This window comes from Narcine bancroftii, chromosome 11 (assembly GCF_036971445.1).
Source record: "Narcine bancroftii isolate sNarBan1 chromosome 11, sNarBan1.hap1, whole genome shotgun sequence".
Classification (NCBI taxonomy): Eukaryota; Metazoa; Chordata; class Chondrichthyes; order Torpediniformes; family Narcinidae; genus Narcine; species Narcine bancroftii.
The window spans coordinates 87,795,959-87,818,998 of record NC_091479.1 but is presented as its reverse complement, the minus strand read 5'-3'; the positions used below and the strand labels follow the sequence as shown (position 1 = coordinate 87,818,998).

At 37.6% G+C, this 23,040-nt stretch overlaps 1 protein-coding gene across 5 annotated transcripts in view; it reads right to left on the bottom strand.

The window, feature by feature from the left end:
- The window catches only part of LOC138746090 (ras-related protein Rap-1b), a 40,908-nt gene that overhangs the window by 5,291 nt on the left and 12,577 nt on the right, over positions 1 to 23,040 (bottom strand). For 2 of the 5 annotated variants that reach the window (XM_069903908.1, XM_069903905.1), the window contains exons 2-7: positions 15,191 to 15,278; positions 10,995 to 11,063; positions 10,549 to 10,605; positions 8,961 to 9,101; positions 4,525 to 4,668; positions 455 to 568 (exon numbers count right to left, since the gene is read on the bottom strand). In XM_069903908.1, coding sequence (XP_069760009.1) covers positions 482 to 568; positions 4,525 to 4,668; positions 8,961 to 9,101; positions 10,549 to 10,605; positions 10,995 to 11,063; positions 15,191 to 15,247 — 555 coding nt within the window. In that variant the 5' untranslated portion in view covers positions 15,248 to 15,278 and the 3' untranslated portion in view covers positions 455 to 481. Of the gene's footprint in view, positions 1 to 454; positions 569 to 4,524; positions 4,669 to 8,077; positions 8,844 to 8,960; positions 9,102 to 10,548; positions 10,606 to 10,994; positions 11,064 to 15,190; positions 15,279 to 16,313; positions 16,421 to 19,962; positions 20,000 to 23,040 lie in introns of those variants that run through there. The other 3 variants (XM_069903906.1, XM_069903907.1, XM_069903909.1) reach the window with 3 other exon arrangements.

Sequence of the window (23,040 nt, the reverse complement as noted above, 5' to 3'; positions counted from 1 at the left end):
ACACTCCTGGTCGGTGTTCTTCATCCCTGAGAAGATCCAATATAGAAAGACACCCGCCAGTATATCTCAAAGACTATGTGCAGTATATCTCAAAGACACAAGGATCACCAGTGGGTCTGCTGTTTGTTATTTATATTAATGATTCAGAGTGTAATGTAGTTAGCATGGCTGGTAAGTTTGTGGCTGACAGTAAAATTTGTAGTATTGCATTTAATTACAACATTTAAAAGGAAAATGCATGAATAGGAAAGGTTTAGAGGAATATGGGTCAAATGAAGGCAAATGAGACTAGCTTAGACAAGTGGGGCTGAAAAGGTCTTTTCTGTGCTGTACAAGTTTAAGTAAAACATTCACATTTGCTTTAAGTATATATATCTACCATTGCCCATAGAATTTACTTTTCACCCCTCACAAAAAACCAACTTAGAATTGCATGCTTTTTTTTTTCTTTTACCTGGCTCAAGGTTAAAATAGGACTGTATTAAAGCAATTGGCATTTTGCTGGTTTTGGAGGCCTTCCATACACGGGTGATTTTCTGTTGATTTGTCGGACAAGATCATAAAAAATCTGTAACACAATATTTCAATGGTAAAGTGCAAGCTTTGAAACCAGATGAGCAACTGTACCCAAAAAGATACTTATTTTTAGTCTTCAAGCTGTTAAAATGTAAAATCTAGCCAGAATTTCATAAGTAAAGCTTTCCCTTATTAATGCAATAATGAAATAATCTTTTCATGATAATCTATTCAAATGAAATGGACTGTTATTACAATTCAATTGGACACACACAACATGCATCTGACTGAATAGAACAAATACCATGCAACTCAAATTCTTTCACCCAGCAACCAAATTCACAGCATGTATTGCTCAATTTGTGTATAAATTTCTTCACATACATTTTGAAGAAACTGATATATTTCACAATATCCCAATAAAAGATTGTGTTGAAAGGCATATGTTTGAAATAAAAGATATTTAACAATAAATATCATGTCATTTACTATAATGTAATCAATTCATATTTTGCATAACACTTTCTAATGTAATCTTTCACTAAATGTAATAAGTTATATTTATGCGAATTGTTGAATAGAAGCAGCAGGATAAATTGTTATGGATATAAAAATAATTGCATTGCAAACAAGATGCTTTAGAGTAAAAAGCCCAGTTTACTTTCATCTAGATAATTGCATCCCATTGTATCTTAAATGTTCAATGCTCTTCGACACAGGAAATGGCACAAATACAGTACTTTGCTGTAATCCACTAATCTCTATTTGGCACATTGCTTTTGTTAAATGGCACACATCATTATCAAGGGGAAAAGCCTGATTCAATAGTCATTTCTTTCTTTCTTAAGCTTGGCGGACGAAGATTTATGGAGGGATAATGTCATCAGCTGCAGGCTAGTTTGTGCGGGACAGGCAGACACGGTTGCAACGGTTGGAAGGGAAAATTGGTTGGTTGGAGTTGGGTGTTGGGCTTTTCCTCCTTTGTCTTTTGTCAGTGAGGTGGGCTCTGCGGTCTTCTTCAAAGGAGGTTGCTGTCCGCCGAACTGTGAGGCGTCAAGATGCACGGTTTGAGGCGATATCAGCCCACTGGCAGTGGTCAATGTGGCAGGCACCAAGAGATTTCTCTAGGCAGTCCTTGTACCTCTTCTTTGGTGCACCTCTGTCTCGGTGGCCAGTGGGAGCTCGCCATATAACACGATCTTGGGAAGGCGATGGTCCTCCATTCTGGAGACGTGACCTACCCAGCGCAGTTGGATCTTCAGCAGCGTGGATTCGATTCTGTCGGCCTCTGCCATCTCGAGTACTTCGATGTTGGAGATGAAGTCGCTCCAATGAATGTTGAGGATGGAGCGGAGACAACGCTGGTGGAAGCGTTCTAGGAGCCGTAGGTGATGCCGGTAGAGGACCCATGATTCGGAACTGAACAGGAGTGTGGGTATGACAACGGCTCTGTATACGCTTATCTTTGTGAGGTTTTTCAGTAATTTAGTAGATACATTAATATACCAACAGTATCAGGACACAGGTAGTACAGTAAAACCCCATAATCCGGCATTCAATCAAATGGAAACTCAAATAACCTGAAAAAAAATAAACTAAGCAAACAATTGTTTAGAAAATAGGAATTAATAAAGTTTTAAATAAGTCTAAAATTGTAAAAGTAAATGTTCTCCGAAGCAACACACAACCCCTTGCTTGGTTAAGAGAGAAGCAAACTTTCAGCCTGCAGAGTGCCCCAGCCATGCCCCGCCAGCAGCAGCTGTTTGAATAAAGTTTCAATAAAGTTGTTTGAATACAATGGTAGTACCCAGGATGAAGAGCCGGCCAATGCCGTTTGCCACTGGGGCGACTCTCCCAAAGTGTCTCCCTATCCCTGCCTGGCCAAACTACCTTTATTAGTATATTATTAAGTATTAAATATGCATGAATTAATGCGTATTTTACAAACCAGGTCTCCCCCTGCCGTTATATGCACGTGCGCACTATCAGAGAATATATTTTTTTAAACGTGTTGAAAGAATATGCACAATTAATAGCGGGCATGGGAAAGTCAAACTGGCAATTTATAGCAGGTGTGGGAATATAATAGCGGCATTGAAAAAACACGCAGAATTAATAACAGCCATGGGAGAAACACGCTGGCAATTTATAGTGAGCATGGGAATAGAATAGCGGCATTGAAAGAATGCACACAAATGTAGCTGTGGGAAAAATGCACCAGCAATTTACAGCGAGTTTGGGATTATAGCTAGTATCAGAATATAATAGCTAGTATCAGAATATAATAGCGGCCGTGGGAAAGGTGGACCAGCAATTTATAGCGAGAGTGGGAAGTTACAGTGAACATAGAAATATAATAATGGCATTGAAAGAATGCACACATTTAATTGTGGCCGCGGGAAAGACATGCTGGCAATTGATAGCAAGCATGGGAATGTTATAGCGAGTATCAGAATATAATAGCAGCAATGAAAGAATGGCCACAATTTATAGCAGATGGGAAATATTGATTTTGGGAATATCTCTTTGTAAAGAATGTCAAAATATTCAGGACACTCTGACTAGGGCACTGCACCTGTTAATTGCCCAGACCCATCCCTAAGGGAAGAGATTAGCATATCAAATGTCTCTGATTTGAGGTAACATTAGAATCATAACCCTGCTCAATTCTGAAGCCTTTCTTCGATCTATTTGATTCCTCTCCAAAGCTTGTTAATGTGTTGCAGCAGGATATCATCTATATAATGGGCGATTGACACCTTGGGTGTTAATTACAGAAGTTTTAACGGTGGCAGATACTGGTATGTGCTTTGTCTCATGTCTCATTTAAATGCAAATTGCTTTTACCAGTCGGAATTTAGAATAAGACACCGCACTTTTTATGCGTGCAGGTAATACAATTTTTTAAAAATATATACACAATTTAGGATTTTCTGCACATTATATGCATGTGCACATTATTTAAAAATATATATTAAAGAAACATAATTAATGATCATGTGCGCTTTATTAGGGTGAAATAGTCATGTTTCATCTGTAAACTTGGGGGAGGGAGGATTAATTATACGGCAGCACAGTTAGCGTAACGCTGTTATAGCACCAGCAACCATGGTTTGAATTTAAAGGAAGGTGCACAGAGGGCACTCACGGAGGCGAGTCTGGTTGAACAGAGGGCTTGTCCGAGACTCTTGTGTAAAGGAGTCAGGTTGCACTGAGGGTCTGACCAGGTCAATGCCACGACAACACTTTCAAAATCTCCCTATCCCTGCCTATATATTTATTAGTATTAGGTATACTACAAGGCTTTATCTGTAACAACGGGGGAGAGGAGGTTAATTAATGACAGAGACACAGTTAGCATATCGGCTAGCACAATGCTATTTCAGGGCTCAAATTACTTGATTATAATGAACTTTACATAATTAAAGACTACAATACTGATTTTTTGTTAAATCCCTTTAAATTTTGTATTGTCTTTTAAACAATGTATTCTTAATGCAAGTATATTAGTTAGGTATTAGAAGAGTGAGACTCAGTCAACCAGAAAATTCGCATTTCCAGCATCCACAATTCCCATACGTGCTGGATAATGGGGATTTTACTGTAGTTGTGTACATCTACCCATATACATACGACAGAAGGAAAAGAGAAGGGAATACCAATGTCGACAAACTGCACACCATATGATTTCGTAAGGCCTGGAACAGTTCTATAAAGTAGCCCATCAACAATCTTGGTAATAGGTCAATAAATCACATATGCAGTTAAGTCCTACTCAAGCAAGAAGACTGATCTGCAGTCAATAATGGATCAAGAAATTAAAACACATTTCACAAATCTTTTTATTTCAACCAAAGGTAGCAAACATTATCAGACATGTTTGAATTTTAATCAACAAAATGAGTGGAGATTTTCCTAATAGGATGAGCAGGTAAATCTGTTTAATGCAACATTAGAAAATGAAGATATCCTGAATATTAATGCGGAACAACAATAAATGAGGCTCACCTCATTAACGTTAATCTTTGACTTTGCAGAGGATTCTAGAAAGGCACAGTTACACCACTGTCTTGCGAGATTCTGTCCTTGTTCCTTTCCAACCACTCGCTCTTCCTCCAAATCACACTTATTACCAACCAAAATCATTGGTACCTGGAAATGAAAAATTCAATTAACAAAAGAAAAAAAAAATTAAAAGTTCACAAGCATTTCTTTATTTTCATATTATATTAAAATGCAGTTAGAAATTTATAATTAAGTACAGCTCTGACAAAAAAAATGCAGTTACACAATGTACGTTAATTTACAGTAAAAAAAACACAGGTATCCGGCATTGACGGGGATTGGTAGATGCCTAATAAATGAGTTATCTGGTTGCTTGAGATGTTAGGAGCCCAGAGGACTCCAAAACCCAGCAATAGATATTCACCCAAGACGAATGATTACTTAAACAAAAGTTGCTTTCAATTATCTTTAAAGGCGAAAACAGAATCACACTAACTTACCACGATTGACTTAACTAACCTAACTTAACCCCCTTCTAATTCTAAGCACACGTATATGTAATGTGTTTGTAAGTTCAGAAAAGTTCTTTGGTTCACAGTCCAATCTCACTTCTCATTCCTCCAAATTCACTGGTTGCAGGCAATTCTTATACTGTGGACAGAATTTAACATTTACAAAGTTCACCAACCTTTGGTGCTTGAAAGGTAAATGGTTGCTGCTCAGGAAAGTTCTTGGCGGTTTTCAGAGAGATTTGTATGCTGACGCCCACAACTGATTTCACCTCTTTCTTTCATGTCACCACAGAGTGCCTTTTTGTTTCTCTTATTCCAAGTGAAACATTAGACAGCCAGTTCTCTCCTCTTGCATGAGCACTCCTCTGAACTAAGCACTCACAACCAGTCTTCCAAATGGGTTTTCCACAAGCTTGCCAGCTTGTCCTGTTCCAGTCCCAGTTGCTGCTGCTGACTGTAACACTGTAGAACTGATCTCTGAGTCTCCCTCTCATAGAGAAAGCCTGTTTGACTATCTCTGCTTGCAAAATCATATGACCCGCCTAGAACAGCAAGTTCCACTCCAGACAGAAAGCGTCTCCGACAAGCTCTTTAATCTGTTGCCTTTTTGTAAATGATAATCCATTAGCGAAGCCTCTTGGGCACTCTTCAAAGCTTTTGGAAATACTGTTGGCCCCAACATGTCTAGCATGAGCAGAGCTCCAGTATTTTAAATAAGACTGTTTTAAAATGTTTTTATGCAACCTACACTAAAAACCCTGTCCCAATTTATCTTCCAAAAACATCTATTTTCTGTCACAAAGGCTGCAAGTTGCATGAATGGAGAACAAATGGCAAGGTGCACCAATTTTAAATTTCTGTATTTTTTTTACCTGTTTATTTTCCATTATTTTTTAGCTGGTCGTTTAAATTCCAGGTAACAGGGATTTTACCATATTTGTTAATATATCAGAGAGCATGAGCAACATACAATCAGTCCTTTTAACCCAATACCATAGAATTAATCCCAAACATTTACCTGCAGTAACCATTTAGCTCCATTAATAATTTCTTGTTTGAAAGTTCTGATCAGAAAAATAGTTTCCAAGTTTGAAATTTAAAATTGCAGAGATGGCAATTTAGGAGGTCAAGTTACAGTGTAGAAAATGTTCAGTGGGGAGGACAGGGAATTTGATTATTTTTGGATGGGGATTTTTAATACTTTAGAAAACAAATGCAACAAGATCACAGTGTTGTCTCTTTGGAACCAGATTGTAGACTTTCTGGGTAAGACTTAGAAGCCCTGTAATCAGATAATATCTTTTGAATCAGTGCAAAGCCAAATAAAGCTTGGTTGCAATACTGTAGTAAATAAAAGCAAACAATGGAACACATGGTCCAAGACAGTTCTATTCATGGGCATGTGGCATTCACAGTCATACAACAAGTACCATAAACAGCACGACAAAGCTCAAACGCTGGCAATCAAAACAAAAAAAAAAGTCCAGATCACCCTTGTCCAAGATGGCATTTGAAATTTAGTGCAACAAATTCTGCTGAATGAATGAAAAACAGAAACATTCCTAATGGTCCTGAAGCATAATGAATATGGCCTGCCTACGATTTTTCTTTAAATATTGATCACATTGATCACGCTAGATGCATTAGATTGGAGTGATTTGACAATATGGAGTCTTGGTTTTAAAGTCTAAGATTCAACAGCATTTTTTTTTAGCATCCTAACTCCTCCACATTTGCTACCAAGCTATCTGAATGTAAAATAAAATGATTGATTTAAATCTCGCAAGTTAAATTCAGGCTACTAAATTGCACTCTCAACTATCATTGGACTTATCTGTCCACTCTTATGTATAAAAGTTGATTTAATACTGGGCAACATATTGTCCACTCCATGTAAAGTGCATTACTTGCAATGAACACTCAAGCACATTTTTAGGACTTCAATATTATGGTGACATGCAGTTCTGCTTTTCAACATTTTCAAAATTACTGACGGTCCTACACAAAGTAACTTGCAAAAGAATCACATTCTTATAATACTGAGACACTTTTTTCTAAAAGAAATAATAAACCACAGTCTCTCAATTTGCTTTGCCATTCCACAAGGCAATAACTGAATGTCAACAATGTTCACTTCCTCACATTCTCCAATTTGAACATCATCAGAATACACATTCACCACCTTTAGGACTCTCCATATTCCTGTTCCACCCTCTCAGTGAAGGCTAGTATTCTATCCATTGACCATCCTTTCTGAACCTTGATATTCTTCTCCAATTACATTCTCCAATATTTTTCAATCAAAAAATTGTAAAATGCATTTTCACATTTATGCTGTGCTGCAAGGATTTTACTTTAAATAGAATGAATGGCTAATTAAAGGTACTAGCACACTACAGTTTTGTTGGCGAAGGCAAAAATCCATAAGAGCTCTGCTGGCTCAAAGAAATAGGACAAGAAATTGTCCTTTAAACAAATGTGGCACAAGAATCACAAGTTTAAAAATTAACCCACAACATAATTCAGTGAAGTAACCGATCATTACAGGCGTCAAATTGAACATGTACCACATCTGTTGAAATTATAATAAAGCCGCAAACCAGTCTCCATTAACCAAAAAAATTATTATTTTCGCGAAAGACCATAAAACATTCTTCTCATACACAAAGTCTACGAAATCAAAGCACAATTTAATGTGTGATGGGTATGCACAACAGGAAATGAGACATGCATTCTAAATACTTCTTTTGAGCCTGAACATTAATGCAGATTCAAAAAAAAACAAACATTATTAGCATTTCAACGTTTCACATCATGTGCTTTAGCCAGTACTGAGAGTGTGAGTATGAATGAGGCAGGTAAAGGGTTCCAGGAGGAAGTAGTCATTATTGGATCCAAGTCCCTGCATTTATCTGTTAGGTTTGAAGCTCTTGCAACCCAAATGAATGGTTGGTGGCAATGTGAGAACACTGCACAAGCTCAGCTGTTTTCAAAATAAATTCATTTTTTTCAGCTCAAATTTAAACATTTTCAGGTGATAGTCCTTTCTGTTTTTTCCTTTGTTTATTTTATGTTTTAAAGCAGATCAGAATATATTGTCATTAACATTCACAAAATTTGTTGTTTTGTAGCATCACAGATGCAAATATTGCTATAAATTACATTTATTTTTACAGAAATAAATAAATTAGTGCAAAAGAGAAAGTGTGGTAGTGTCTGTGGCTCATTGTCCATTGAGAAATCTGATGGCAGAGAGGAAGAAGCTGTTTCTGTAATGTTGGTGTTCAACTTCAGGTTTCTATATCTCCTTTCTCATGGTTGCAGTGTAAAGAAGGCATGGCCTGGGCAGTAAGGCCCCTCGAGGATAGACTGCTTTCTTAAAACATTACCTCTTGTAGATGTCCTTAATGGAGTGAGAACTGATGCCCATGATGGCACTGACCAAGATCACAACTCTGTACCCTTTTCCTGTCCGGTACATTTGCATCTCCATATCAGACAGATGCAACCAGTCAGAATGCTCGCCACGGTACACCTATAGAAATTTCCAAGAGTCTTGGTGACATACCAAATCTCCCCAAACTCCTCACAAGGTATAGCCACTTGAAAGCCTTCTTCGAGATTGAATTGACATGGAGGCCCCAAGATAGATCTTCAGAGATGCTGACACCCAGGAATTTGAGGTTCTTAACCCTTTCCCTGCTCAATGAAGACTGGTTTGTGTTCTGATTTCCCCCTCCTGAAGTCCACAATCAGTTTCTTAGTTTTGCTAACGTTGAGTGGAAAGTTGTTGTGACATCGTTCAACTAGCTGAAACACATGTACATTTATTCCACAACAGAAGCAAAATTTTTGTTATAGACTTTATCAAAGCAGAAACTAAACTGAAAATTCTGAATGTAATTCCTAAAGTAGGCACAAACTTACATCATCAGTATCTTTGACTCGAAGAATTTGCTCTCTCAGATCTTGCAAGTCATTAAAAGTTGATTGTGCTGTTATAGAATATACTAATGCAAAACCTTGTCCGTTTTTCATGTATAGATCTCTCATTGCAGTAAATTGCTCCTGTAATTAAAATATGGCCATATCATTTCACAATTATTAATTGCATTATTCAACAAATGTTCAAATTATCAAGTATTGCAGTGCAATTCTATGAATACTAGTTAGATAGTTGAATACAAAACAACATGCTTTGAGGGAAATCACATTTTTCAATAATACATAAATTGAACCTTTTTAGGATTTCAAATATTAAAAATTAATAACCCAGGTCAGATCAATCATCAAATCATTTCAGTCTGATTGGTTTTGGAACGAGCTTAATGATCCAAAATTTACTCACCTCGATGACTAGGGCATTAATGCAAAATACTTGTGCTTTTAGAGGTGTTTTCAGGATTCCAAACATACATCAGTTTGTGGCCTTGTCAGTTTCATAATTTATGTGATACATTTTAAAAAAAATAGGGAATATTAATGTTCCTGAAAGTCCAAAATGTATTGAACCAAAAGGGAATCAATTACACTTTTTATATAGCCATTTCATTCCAGGATATTATTCCTTTTTTTCCTGGAACATGTGCTGTGTAAAAAGCACAGAACCAGAACTGGGGTGCCGTTCCAGTCCTTTATTTTCTCGCTCAAGCCCCTAGCAAATTACCCGAACAACCTGCAGTGTAAACTGCACTGCAGGCATTTTGGGATCAACTTGGCTCACGATTTGTATTGTATACTGTAATTTTCTCAGTATACTGTGTACTATGATTTATTTTAGTGCTGCCTGCTCTCTCCTACGGCCTGCTATAACCCGTCCCAGCGGTTCGCTGCCTGTTCTCTCCTGCGGCCTGCTGCCCCTCTGTCCCGGCAGTCCGCTGCTCTGCTCTCTGTTGCTGTGGGCCGCTAAGAACCACACCCAACCCCAGCCCAAGCCCCAGTGAGGGGATGGCTGTTTACTTTCAGTAATTGATGAACTACATTTCCAGATCCCATGAACCAAGATTCCCTTTTATAAATTCTTATTTAGCCTTTACCCCCATCAAATGTTACACCACTCAACTAGTTATAACATATTCCCTCTTCCCAAATTATATCCCACCAATCACGATCTTGTCCACTTTTTAATCGTGTTGACATTCCTTTGGCAATTCTTTTCATCCTTCTCACTGCTTCCTTTCAAAAACTGTTCACAATGTAGAAGTTTGTACAAGAAAACAGTCAAAGAAAACAACTAAATTACTTTCAAAAGAAACCAAACAACTACACTTGGAATTAAAAAAGGTAAATTGCAAAGCTGAAAAGAATTTACAGCAGAATCAGTTCTGCAGCCAAACATCAGCTTCAAAAATCTCAGGGCAGGGGGTGGGGAACTAACAAAACCACAATATGGGACTTTTATCCTTAAAGGACCAAAAAAAGGCAAAGGGAATTAAACATAAATATGAAATGTAACAAATAGAGACTAATTGGGCTGAAAGGGCTTTTTGATAAAAATTCTATGCTTTTTTTTTACCGTTCCAGCTGTATCCAAGATTTCAAGCATACATTGTTGCCCATCAACTTCAACTTGCTGTCAGAAAGAAAAAGATGCTAGAATCAACAGTCGCCCCAAATGTTTTTAATTATCAATTTTAAAGTCATATCTACTTTACAGTAATAAAAAATTACAGTCAAGTTGTGGTACATTTTGTGTAAAATAAATATTTGAACTATTATTGCAATATTTTAAAGTTATGAATAAAAATATCAAATAGATTTGTACTACTAGAAACAAGACATTTCAGTCTGCATAATCCTGAACAAGATTACTCAGCATTAATAAACATGAGAAAAAGCAGTAAGAAATGCCTGCTAAATAAGCAGCCATCAGGATGAGGCTTGAAATTTTAGATCCAGATGAGATTTATCATGATCCTAGGTTTGAAAATGCATTCAAAAGACTGACCATCATAAACTCACCTTTCTGTAAGAATCCTCTATTGTTGGGTCATATTTTTCAACAAATATTCCTTGAACAAATTGTACAGTCTGTAATGTAATATAATGACTTGGTGTTACGAAAAATGTTACTATGCAAGTTGACCAAAGATTATTATCAAATTACAATATGCAATAATGAACTTGATTCAAATGCAGCATTTGAAATATAGAATTTTTCAAACATCTATAGATGCGTGCGCCACAGGGTGGGTGAGGGGGAAAATCAGGGCTGCAACTTAAATATTAAGGGGTGATCGTTTTGATGGGCTTGTACCAAAATTCCCTCAATAGTCAGTAGCAATTCGAGGAGCAGATATGCAGGAAAATCCGAGCTAGGTGTAGGAATAATAGGGTTGCATTAGTACACAATTTTAACTTCCCCAATACAGACGTGTTTTGGGTAGGGTTCAGGAAAGTTTTCTGAAGCAAATCTGGTCTCAGGAAATAAAGTGGTTAATCTGTCCATGGGAGGAAACTTTAAATTCAAATTAGTTATGGAAAAAGGTGGATGAGTACTCAAGTTGGTCATAAATTTGTGTGTGTGGGGGGTGGGGGGGGGGGGGAGGCTAATTTCAGTGACATCAGAGGAACTCTCAAATGTTAATTGGGAAAGCCTGCTTGGTACATCTGGCAAGTGAGAGGCTTTCAAAAGTGAGATTGTAAGAGTTCATGACCAGCATGTTCCTGTTGGAGTGAAGGGTGAAGCCAGCAAGTTTAGGGAACCTTGACTGATAAAGGATGTTAAGGGTCTGGTCAAGATAAGAAAATATACTATACATCAGGTGCAACCAGCTGGGATCAACCAAGTCCCTTGATGCAGGAATACACAACGAAAAAATTAAGAGAAAAAGGGGTCAGGAAATATCCCTGATAGACAAGATAAAGAAGAATCCAAAAGATTCCACATATGTACCAACAGCAAAATGGTACTTAGAAAGAGAGTAGGATCCTTCAAGGAGAAGAGTGATAATCCATGCGTGAAACCACAGGAAAAGGCAGAATCAGAATTATTGTCATGAACAGGCTTCATGAAATTTGTGGTTTTGTGGCAGCAGTATTGTGCAAAACTTACTATAAATTACAATTTTGTAAATACAAGATTTTAAAAAATTACTAGAGCAAAAAGAGAAAAAGTGAGGTAGTTTTCATAGTTCATTGTCCATTCAGAAATCTGATGGCAGAGGGAAAGAAGCTGTTTTTGTAATGTTGAGTATACATAGTACACCTCTGCCCTGATGGTAGCAATGAGAAAAGGGCATGACCTTGGTGGTGAGGATTCTTGATGATACAAATGCTTTCGAGGTACCACTTCTTAAAGATGTCGGTCACGGATACCCACGATGGGGCTGGCCGAGTTTACAACTCGGTGGCCTGTTCCTGTCCTGTGCATTGGCATCTCCATTACAAATGCAACAAGTCAGAATGCTCTTGACAGAACACTTGTAGAAATTTGCAAGTCTTTGAAGACATCGCAAATCTCTTCAAACTAATCTAGCCCCTGGTGTGCCTTCTTCAACATGATGGTTCCAGATCTTCAGAGATGTTGACACCCACAGGAATTTGAAGTTTCTTACCCTCTCCACTGGTGACCCCTTGATGAGGGGTATTCTCCTGGGTTCCCTTTCTCTGTTTCCCAATGGAAAAAAACATGGATCTACTAAGCTCTGGCAAGAACTGTGATATTCAGGGGTATATCAATATTACATAGGAGGTGGTCTTTACAGTCTTTAAATGCACATTGACAAATCCCTAGGGCCTGCCTTGGTGTAGCTGGGGATTTTATGGAAAGCAAGCAAGGAGATGGCTAGGGCATTGGCAGAAATTTTTGTATCTTCATTTGTTACAGATGATGAATTGGAAAACTGGAGGACAGCTAATGTGGAAAAGATAAGGCAAGAAACTCCAGGTCAGCAAGCCTTACATCAGTGGTGGGAAAGTTGCTGGAAATTCTGAGGGACAAATTTATTTGCATTTGAAAAGGATAGGACTGATATTGGATAGTCAGCATAGATTTGTGTATGGGAAATCATGTCTCAAATTCATTTTTTAAACAAAAGATCAAGAAAGTTAAAGTAGGTGTTATCCATGTGGACTTCAGCTTTTAAGACGTTTCCTCATGGTAGGCAAGATTATATGGGATCTAGAAAGAGCTAGCGAGTTAGATACAAAATTGGCTTGGTGGAAGGAGTCAGAGGGTGCAAGTTGAAGGAATGTTTAAAAAAAAAATTAAGTCTGTGGCCAGTGGCATGCCATGGGTATTGATGCAATGTCCCTTGTTGTTTGTCATATATATTCATAATCTGGAGGAGAATGTGAGTGGCATGATACATTGGTAGATGACACCAAAATTGATGATGTGTTTGCCAGTGAAGAATGTGGTCTCAGATTAAAACAGGATCTAGATCAACTGGAAAAGAGTCAAAAGAATGGCAGATTGAAATTAACTCAGACAAACCCTACATTAGGACTAAGCTAGAATAGGTGAATTCAACATGTAAAGAGAGGAAAAAACTGGGGGAGTGGCCTAGAGTTGATAAGAGTATAGCACAGAAGATGTGGGAAATGGAGAGAACCAAATCATTAGTAAGGAGAGGGTTTTTAAAAAAAATTTAGACATCCAGCACAGTAACAGGCCATTTCGGCCTAAGAGTCCGTGCTGTCCAAATTACACCCCATTAACCTACGCCCCCCCCACCCAGAGAAAACCCATGCAGACACTGGGAGAATGTACAAACACCTTGAAGACAGCAGGGGATTCGATGCCTGGTCCAATCCTAATCGATGGTGCTGTAAAGGCATTGTACTAGCCTCTACGCCAACCGCGTTGCCCAACAAAAAGTTAGAGAGAAAATAAGTGCAAGAGCAGGTAAAGAAATGGAAGCAATAAGAAACTACTGGGAACACCTGCTCTGCTCTCATTGAATAAGACTTGGGTACATTAAAGCTATGTCAGACATTACTGAGATTACACCAGAAATATTGTCTGCGGTTTTCATTGCTAAGCTTTAAGAAAGATGCAATTAAGATAGATAAGATGCAGGAAAAATTTACAAGGGCTCGTTACAAGGCTGAGAACATTTTTTCAATACAAGGTTGAACAATGACTTTATAGAGGTTCATAAAGTTATAAGGGATATGGATAAGGGATGATTAGTCACAGTATTTTTCTCAGGGTAGGGAGTATCTTAAACTAGAGGGCAGTGGTTTAATGAGAGGATGAAAAAGTTGGGGTAGCGGTTAGTGCAATGTTTTTACAGCTCCAATGATCGGGTCCAGTCAGGGGTTCCAGACCTGTGCTAAGCAGCAGAAATTATCAGGAAAAATTGGATAAGCTAGGTTTGCCTTCCCTGGATGAAACTATGAAATTACATGATAGCAGTATATCAAATTATGGCAGGCATAAACTGCAAGATATCCAGTGCCTATTTCCCACATTGGTGGCGTCTAAAACTAGCAGGCAAAGGCTTAAGATGAGGTTTAAAGGGGATCAATGAAATACATTTCTTGCACCACAAATACCTTGCATCTGGAAGGAGTTGCCAGAGGAGGTGGACAAGGCTGGAACAATAATAAAATTGAAAAGGCATCTTGACAGGTACCTGAATGAATAGGGCATAGAGGATATGGAACTAATGTAGACAAATGGACAAAACCGTCAGCATGGATTTAATGGGTCAAAGGGCCTGCTGCACAATTATCATCATATACTGTGGTGTGAGTAAATGATAAAAGCAGAAGGGAACAGTGGGACAGTATACCATTGTTAACTGCATCAACATTAAGTGCTTGCAGGTAATACAAAAGTTGCCATACAACTACAGTGCATTTCCCCGTATCCCAAGTTCTGAATACTGAAAAGATCCAAAACCAAACTTTTTTGTGACATGGTGATGGACCCTATTGAAGGACTACGCAGTGTGCATTCATAACAGAACAAGAAATCTTGTCAATTTATAAAATCTAAGACAAAAACCATTGTTAATGAGGCACATGCCACGGCAGAAAAAGCCATTGAGGAGAATTTCCAGTGTTTGATGCTGCATTTGTCTTATTCTGTAAGAAGAGATCAAGTATTTCATGCTCAAAAAGCCTGCCGTTGCTTTTGGTTGCTTAATGTCTGTCAAAGAATTCTGCTGATGCTACTGAGTTGCTTAAAAGAATTGAACAGGCCTCACCAAAGCTGATTTCCCAACACCTCCTGAACCAAGAACCACCAGCTTATATTCACGCATTGTGTAGGGTAATCAGTAAACGTGCTTCTTCCTGCAAAGAAAGAAAATTACAAAATTGTTCTTCGAGTGCGAATAAATGTTATCTCACAAAAAAGCTATTAAAATTACACAATTCTGAATCCAAAAAAAAACCATTCAATCCAACAAACCCATCCCATAGTGACACTTCAATCTAAATATCATAACCTCGGTTTCAGCTTTGTATTTATACAGATTCCTGTTAAATACATCCATACTATCTCATAGCAAATGCCCAACCTCTTGAAGACCTTTTCAAATTTGTTTTCAATTTTAATCATTCATGTTTGGGAATCTAGTTTCCATCAAAATTAGACATAATGGGTAGTCATTTTTTCTTAATCTTGGAAGCCTCTGTCCTGCTACACTATTGTCAAACTTCCTGACGGGCATAACTTACAGTTTATTTTAATTTCCGGCATGTACAACAGGATCCCACCATCAGACACATCTTCCCTTTTTCTCCCCTCTCTGCTTTCCAAAGGGACCACTTCCTTCATGACTCCCCACCAATTGCTCCACCCCCCCACCAGCCACAAGAGGTGCCACACTTGCACCCACATCTCCTTTCTCACTACAGTCCAGGGCCCCAAACAGGCCCTTTGTGGCTTTCTCTACATCAGATAGATTGGGAGCAGACTGGGAAATCACTTCACTGAGCACCTTCTCTCTGCACCAGTGACAGAGACCTCTCAGTGGCCAACCATTTCAGTTCTACATCACACTCCCATAATCACATGTCCATTCATGGCCTCATGTACTATCCCACCAAGACCACTCGTAAATTGGAGGAACAACACATGATTTTCCATCTGGGCACTCTCCAGCTGGATGCCATTAACGTAGACTTTTTCAGTTTCTGCTTATCTGCTCTCTTCTCCTCCCCCCTATCAGATCTTTACTCCTTTCTCTCTATTCACCTAGCCATCCCTCCTCCCCTTACTTGCTGTTGTCCCCTCCCTCCCTTCTCCACCTATTACTTCCTGCCTTTGCAACCACGCCTCCCCCTTACCCTTTTATTCGAACACCTGCTGACATTTTTCCATACCTTGATGAAGGGCTCACGCCCAAAACGTCGGTTATGTATTTTTTATCTTTGCTATATAAAGGACACGATTTGACCTGCTGAGTTTCTCCAGCTTTGTGTTTTTACTAAAAAATAACCTTCAGTACTGAAGACATTGTCCTAGCCCTAGCGAGTGGAAAAATACACAAATAATTTAAAGGTTAAGCTAACATTTCCAATCTAAATTCAACTGAAGTGGACACTGAGAATAAGAATGGGTGTTCTCTACGAAGCTCAATATAAAGTTCAAACATGAATAAAAGCTGCTTATGCAAAGTATTGACTCCAACAACATCCGTTGCATTATTACTCCAACCATTTATGGGCAAGATTGATGGATTTTAAAAAAAAGTACTGTATTTTAATAAAATACAAGATCAGCATTTGTTTAAAATTTTAAGTTCTATTTTTAATCATACATTCCCAAAAGGATAATATTTTTAACTCAGGAAATCTTTTAGTTCCTCACTTGCATAATACTGTCAAAAGTACAATTTTTATCTGTGTTAAATATAATTTTTGCAGATTTGGAAAAATTTTGAATCAGTATTGAAATATTGAAATACTAAGATATTGAAATCACATTTAAGGGCAGGCTTGAACCAAGTACAATTTCTAGATTTCATATCCACATATTACATTCCTTTACTATTCTGTTCCTTTACCCAAAGGGTCAAAACATACACACATGGTTGGGAGAGAATCCAATTGCAAGCACAACTTTCACAATTTCTCAGATTGGCTGTAAAGTTCCTTCGGTTTAACACTACTTCATGCAAACTGGGGAAAAGTACTTCTGTCGATATGAGGTGTCAAATTTATTAGAATCAATACCAAGATTTTTCCAATTCTGGAATGTATTAAAATTTGGAATTCATGCAGTTTTTGAGATGGTCAACATTATTCAAATTGCTGCTCACGGCAGAAAGACTTTCCTTTGGAATTTCAAAAAAGTAGGATGGCACCTGAAAGGACATTCACCATATCAAATTACATATTTAAAAAACAATTTCTGGAATTTGCAGGTAACTTCATGTTGTTACCAAAGTGAACAGTTACAATTCAAAGCAGATTACAAAGAAACTATTGTTTAAATAGTCTTGATTTTCCATTTAGAAAAAGAGATAGAACTTGCATATGGAGTAGGCTCAGATGCCTGGATATATTTGAACAAGACAGTCATATACAATACTAACTACAGTTTAATTTGCTCATTTTGATTTTACTCACGACTTTTAAGAATTCAATGACTCTTGCCTCAAAAAGTGTTGGTGTGCAGAACAATCTGCCATTTAGCTCTTTCTATTACAAGGTAATGTACATTTTTGCAAATATTTTATTTATCACAATGACATAAACAGTCTAAAAAGCATTATTCAACATTATCAAGTATATGCATTTTTTTAAAAAATCAGTGATACAAACATCAGAAACAAAAGCAGAAGACAGCCATTTGGTCAGTTTCACCATTTCACAGTCTTGGCTAATCTTAGTACCATTTCCCCCCACATCTATTGATTCCTTTCATACATACTAAATTTTAATTTTTAAAATGTAGACATACAGCAAGGTAACAGACCATTTCGGACCAAAGTCCCCGGGGAGGGCAGGGACGACGCATACAGACATGGGGAGAACGAACAAACTTCTTACAGATTTGAACCCCTGTCCTGATCGCTGATGCTATACAGGTTTTGTGCCAACTGCTATGCCAACCGTGCTGCCTTATTCATCCATCTTGAATGAACCAATGAATGAACCTCCAAAGACACTTAGGTAAAGAATTACAAAGGCTCTTCTCTTTGGATTAAGTGATTTTTCATTTCTCTTCTGAATAGCAGACTTCCTATTTTGAGACTGATGTGATTCTGGACACCAGAGCAAGGGGAAATCAACTCATCTGCATTATTAACTTCACAAGAATTGTGAATGTTTTTTTGAGATCACCTCCCATTCTTCTAAACAGTAGAGTGTACTTATTTTTTTAATTTTGTGACAAGGAATCAATCTGGTGAACTTCCAACATATTGGAAAGGATGATTAGACCTGTTCAAAAAAAAATTTTTTTAAGTGCAGTCTTAGCAGGTCCTTGTATGATTACAAGAATACCAGGCCCTTTAGAAAACCATTGTAATTTCAGCAAAAATTAGTTTTCATTGGACTTGTGGCAAACGAAGAATAGTTTTGCATTGCTCAAGTTCAAAGTTATTGACATGTATCAAAGATGAAATAATATGAACAGACCACTGGACATCTCACAGTACAACAAATAAGAGGACAAAAGTACTGAGATATAGAGAAAGGTCAGTTGATACAGAGCAGTATATTACTATTCTGGGGTTAATTCAGAGTCCAATAACAGCAGGGGGGAAAAAAAACTCTTGAATCTGGTGGTGTGTGATCTCACACTTGTGAATCTCCTTCCGGAAGAAAAGGAGGTGAAGAGAGGATGGCCACAGTACGAAGAGTCTTTTATTATGTTGGTTGCTTTTCCAAGGCAGCAAGAGTTGTAGTTGGAGAGGAGGATGGGGTGTGTATGATGAACTGAATAATATTCCAACCCTCTGCAGTTTCTTGCAATTTCAGAAGGTAATGCAACTGAAGTTGTTAAAGGATGCTGGGGGGTGAGATTCAAAATGTCTTTAGTGTTTTGAGGAAGTAGAGGTGCTAGAGTGTTTTCTTATCTATTGCATCAAAATAGGAGGACAAGTCACTGGAGAGGTTTACTCCTAGAAACTTAAAGCGGTCTACCATCACCCTCCTCCAGGTGTCTATAATCAGCTCTTTGGTTTTGTTGACATTGAGGTTTTCGTCCTGGCACCAAGCCACACATCTATCTCTCTTCTGTAATCAGTTTTGTCATTGTGAGAGATCCTGCCTAAGACAGTAGTTACAACAGGAATTTAGAAATTTAACCTGTGTTTTGCAATGCAGTCACAGTGCAGAGCGAGTATAGTGGAGGATTAAGTACAGAGTCTTGTGGTGCCCCAGTATCGAGGATGATCACAGAAGAGGTGCTATCACCGATCCTCACTGATAGGTGAAATATAAAGTCATGGATCTAATTGTAGAGAAGGGTGTTGAGACTCAATTCACAAAGCTTGGGATTAGTTTGTTTGGTACTACTGCATTGAAAGTTGAGCAGTATTGAATTGTGTCATTTTAAAAAAAAATTTAACTTTTCAATCAAGCCATTTGCAAAGATCACAACCAAAAATTATCTACTAACCCAAGTAAAAATTGAGGCAATTTTAGCTGTACGTCTGAAATTAATGACTATCTCTAAATCGAGGAATCATACCTTCAAAATCTAAATTACAAAATAACATTCTGAAAAGTCTCTTCTATCATGGGATCAATATCTCTACCTACAGCTGATTGACTTGCAAAAATCTCACCAGTTCCTCTCTTTTTATCATTAACAAAAGTGACAATAAATTGCTAATTTCTTGTATTCTCCAGCATCAGTAACATTACTTTAAAAACAAGGTTCTCATAGCTCTGCATTTCCATACACAAATTGTGCTAACAAATTCTAAAACATGGTGCAAATCTCATTTGATTGTGTTAATACTGGCACTGATTTCTTAAAAGTTAACCACTACCAATATCACCTAGCTTGATAACTTACCCTGCTCCTTGATGTAATAATTAGATTCAGATCCTGCCTACAAAAGTTAGAAATGTAACATTTGTAAAATGCATGGATCTTAATAGTTTAAATGCAGATCTCAAGTCCATTATATTATGCACCATTTAAGGTTATTCACCTTAACACCTGCTGAAACATGCACCAAGGCAAAAAAACAAAACCTTTCCAATACAGGTACAAATAAAACGAGCACTGTAGACGTCTGCATAACAAAAATATTTTAAAAAGATCAATTTTTCCCAATCAAGCCATTTGCAAACACACCAAAAAATTCATCCACTCACCGGAGTTAAAAATTGAGGCAATTTTAGCTGTACAAGTCTGTGAAATTAATTAATCTGTAGATCAAGGAACCATACCTTGAAAATCTAAACTACAAAATAAGATTCTGCATTCTCACAAGCTTCATTAAGTCCCAGAGACAAGAACATTAATTAGAATTACTTAAAGAACTTGATACTTGTGCAACAAACAGTAAATTAGTACATTTTTCCAATGAATACTGCATCATTTAAAACAAAAAGAATAACATTTCACAAATTACTTTTTCTCTTTTTGAAGATACTATGCCATATAACCATTTATGGAGCGGAAACAGGCCACGTTGGCCTTTCGATTCCGCACCGATTCACTGATTTTGTGCACCCTCTTCAGGCATTGGTGATTTTAAGTGCAGTGTATCTTTGAGAATTTTAACATTGGATGTGAAATCTCATTAAAATATTCAAAAACATTGGCTCATTTTTAATTTTAGAGTTCCATCAATTCAGTGCAAATTCATTTAAAATTTAAATAATTTTGACCAGTAAAAATTATTTCCTTGTAAAAAAAAAATAAAGAAACTAATCAACTCTGATTATTACAAACAATATTGGAAATTATCAGGAATTAATAAGACCAGGATGTCTTCACTCTAAACTATTTTTCTTTGAATTTAATCTTATTTCTGTAAAGAGAAATTCAGAATTTACATTAGTAATCTAGTTTAATGAAGTACGTTAAGGCTTAATGCAGTATGTTAAATGCAATATGTTAAATGCAATATGTTAAGGCTTCACTGCAGATGGTCTTAATCATAAGATGATTCTAAACTCTCAGTCCGTAACAGAGAAAACAGAATTAAAAATGACATTCAGCTCAAAGGGTTGGTGATAATCACACATCATAAGTTGCCTTCAATTACATCCATCTCACCTCATCTTTCTATTCCCTTCTCTTTCATATTTGGTCCGATTTTTAACATATCTAGCCTTATAGGAGTGTTTATTCCAATCCTATCTTGTTTAACCAATTCATTAATTTAAAGATTCAGTAACTTAATATTGCCTTTTTCATAACTATGAGAAACAGTATTTCCCATGTACAGTTTGATTACAGAGCCTTCCAGATCAAATTCCATCATGCCCTTCCCACTGCAAATAATACTTGAATGAATGGCCCATTTCCTACAGCAGGCCTGCAGAAAGCAACCCCATTATTAATGTAATGTTCATTTTGGAGCAATTCTATCAAATGACTCCAAAAATACCCATGCCATTGGCCCATCACAAAGCAACCTAGTTTATATAATGTTTGCTCTGTGCCATATAAATGAGGCCTCCTGAGCAGAATCTTGCCTTTTTCATGAGATCCCAACTTAAGCAATCTTTAAAGTTACCCTTTGGTACACCGACACACCACCCCACCCCAAAAATCAATCTCACACATCCCCAACTATACCATATAATTTTGCCTGAATCAGCATTTCCCTTACTGTGCACATGCTCAAGGCTCTAGCTAAAACTCTTTTCCTCCTGTCAATCTATTCTAAATCAATGACTGAAGATTTACATAAATTAAGTTGGACTTTGAGTAAGGTTAGGAGTTGAAACTGATATTTTGGACAGTACAAGTTCTCAGGAACAGATATCGGAAGTGCCAACTCTTTTGCTTTGAGAGAATGCTGCTCCTTTTGAAGAGTTCTGGTCCTGAAAGAATTCACCCACTTACCCAGTTAATATATGAAATATTTGCATGTTTTACATTTCATGAACTTATTCGACATCTTCTGACCAAGAGAGAAAAGTATAATTACCAAATTATCCAGGGATTACCAAATTTCTGTTTTGGCTCAAGACTTGGTTTCAGTTTTTTGTCAAGAGTACATACATGGCATTCACAAACAACCCTGAGGTTCCTTTTCTCTGAGGGCACAGCAGAATTATCACTAATTGGTAGTGCAAAAATAAACTGTACACCAAATGAATATGTAAACAATCAAAAGAACTGTATACAGATGACAAATGTAAACAAACTGTGCAATCCAGGGAAAGCAAAGAAAATCAATAAAGTGCACAAGAGTCCTTAAATTAGTCCCTGATTGAGTTTATTGTTGAGGAGTTTGATGTAGAGGTGCAACAGGTGCAAGTCTTGTGGCACCTGTACCTCTTTCCTGATGGCAGCAGCAAGAACAGAGTGTACGTTGAGTGGAGAGGGTCTTTGAAGATTGCTGCTGCCCTCCGACGGCAGAATTCCCTGTAGATGCACTCAGTAGTGGGGAGGTTTTTGCCAATGATGTCCTGGGCTGTGTCCACCACCTTTTGGAGGGCTTTACACTCAGGGATAATGGTGTTCCCAGACCAGACAGAAGTTTGCCAGAGTTTCTGATGTCATACCAAACCTCCACAAACTCCTAGAAGTAGAGGCACTGACTTGCTTTCTTCACGATGCCATTAGTGTTTGGTCCAGGAGTAGATCCTCTGAGATAGTGACGCCCAAGAATCTAAATGTGCTCACCCTCTCCACCTCTGATCCCCCAATGATCACTGGATTGTACACCTCTGGTTTTCCTTTCCTGAAGTCAACAATCATGTCCTTAGTTTTGGTGACATTGAGTGAAAGGTTGTTTATTGGTGCACCATTCATCCAAGTTTTTAAATCTCCATTCTGTATGCAGACTCACCCCTTTCTTTATACAACCCACTACTGTGGTATCGTCAGCAAATTTGCAAATGGTGCTACAGTCATAGGTGTAAAGTGAGTAGAGAAGGGGGCTCAGAACACAGCCCTGTTGTACTC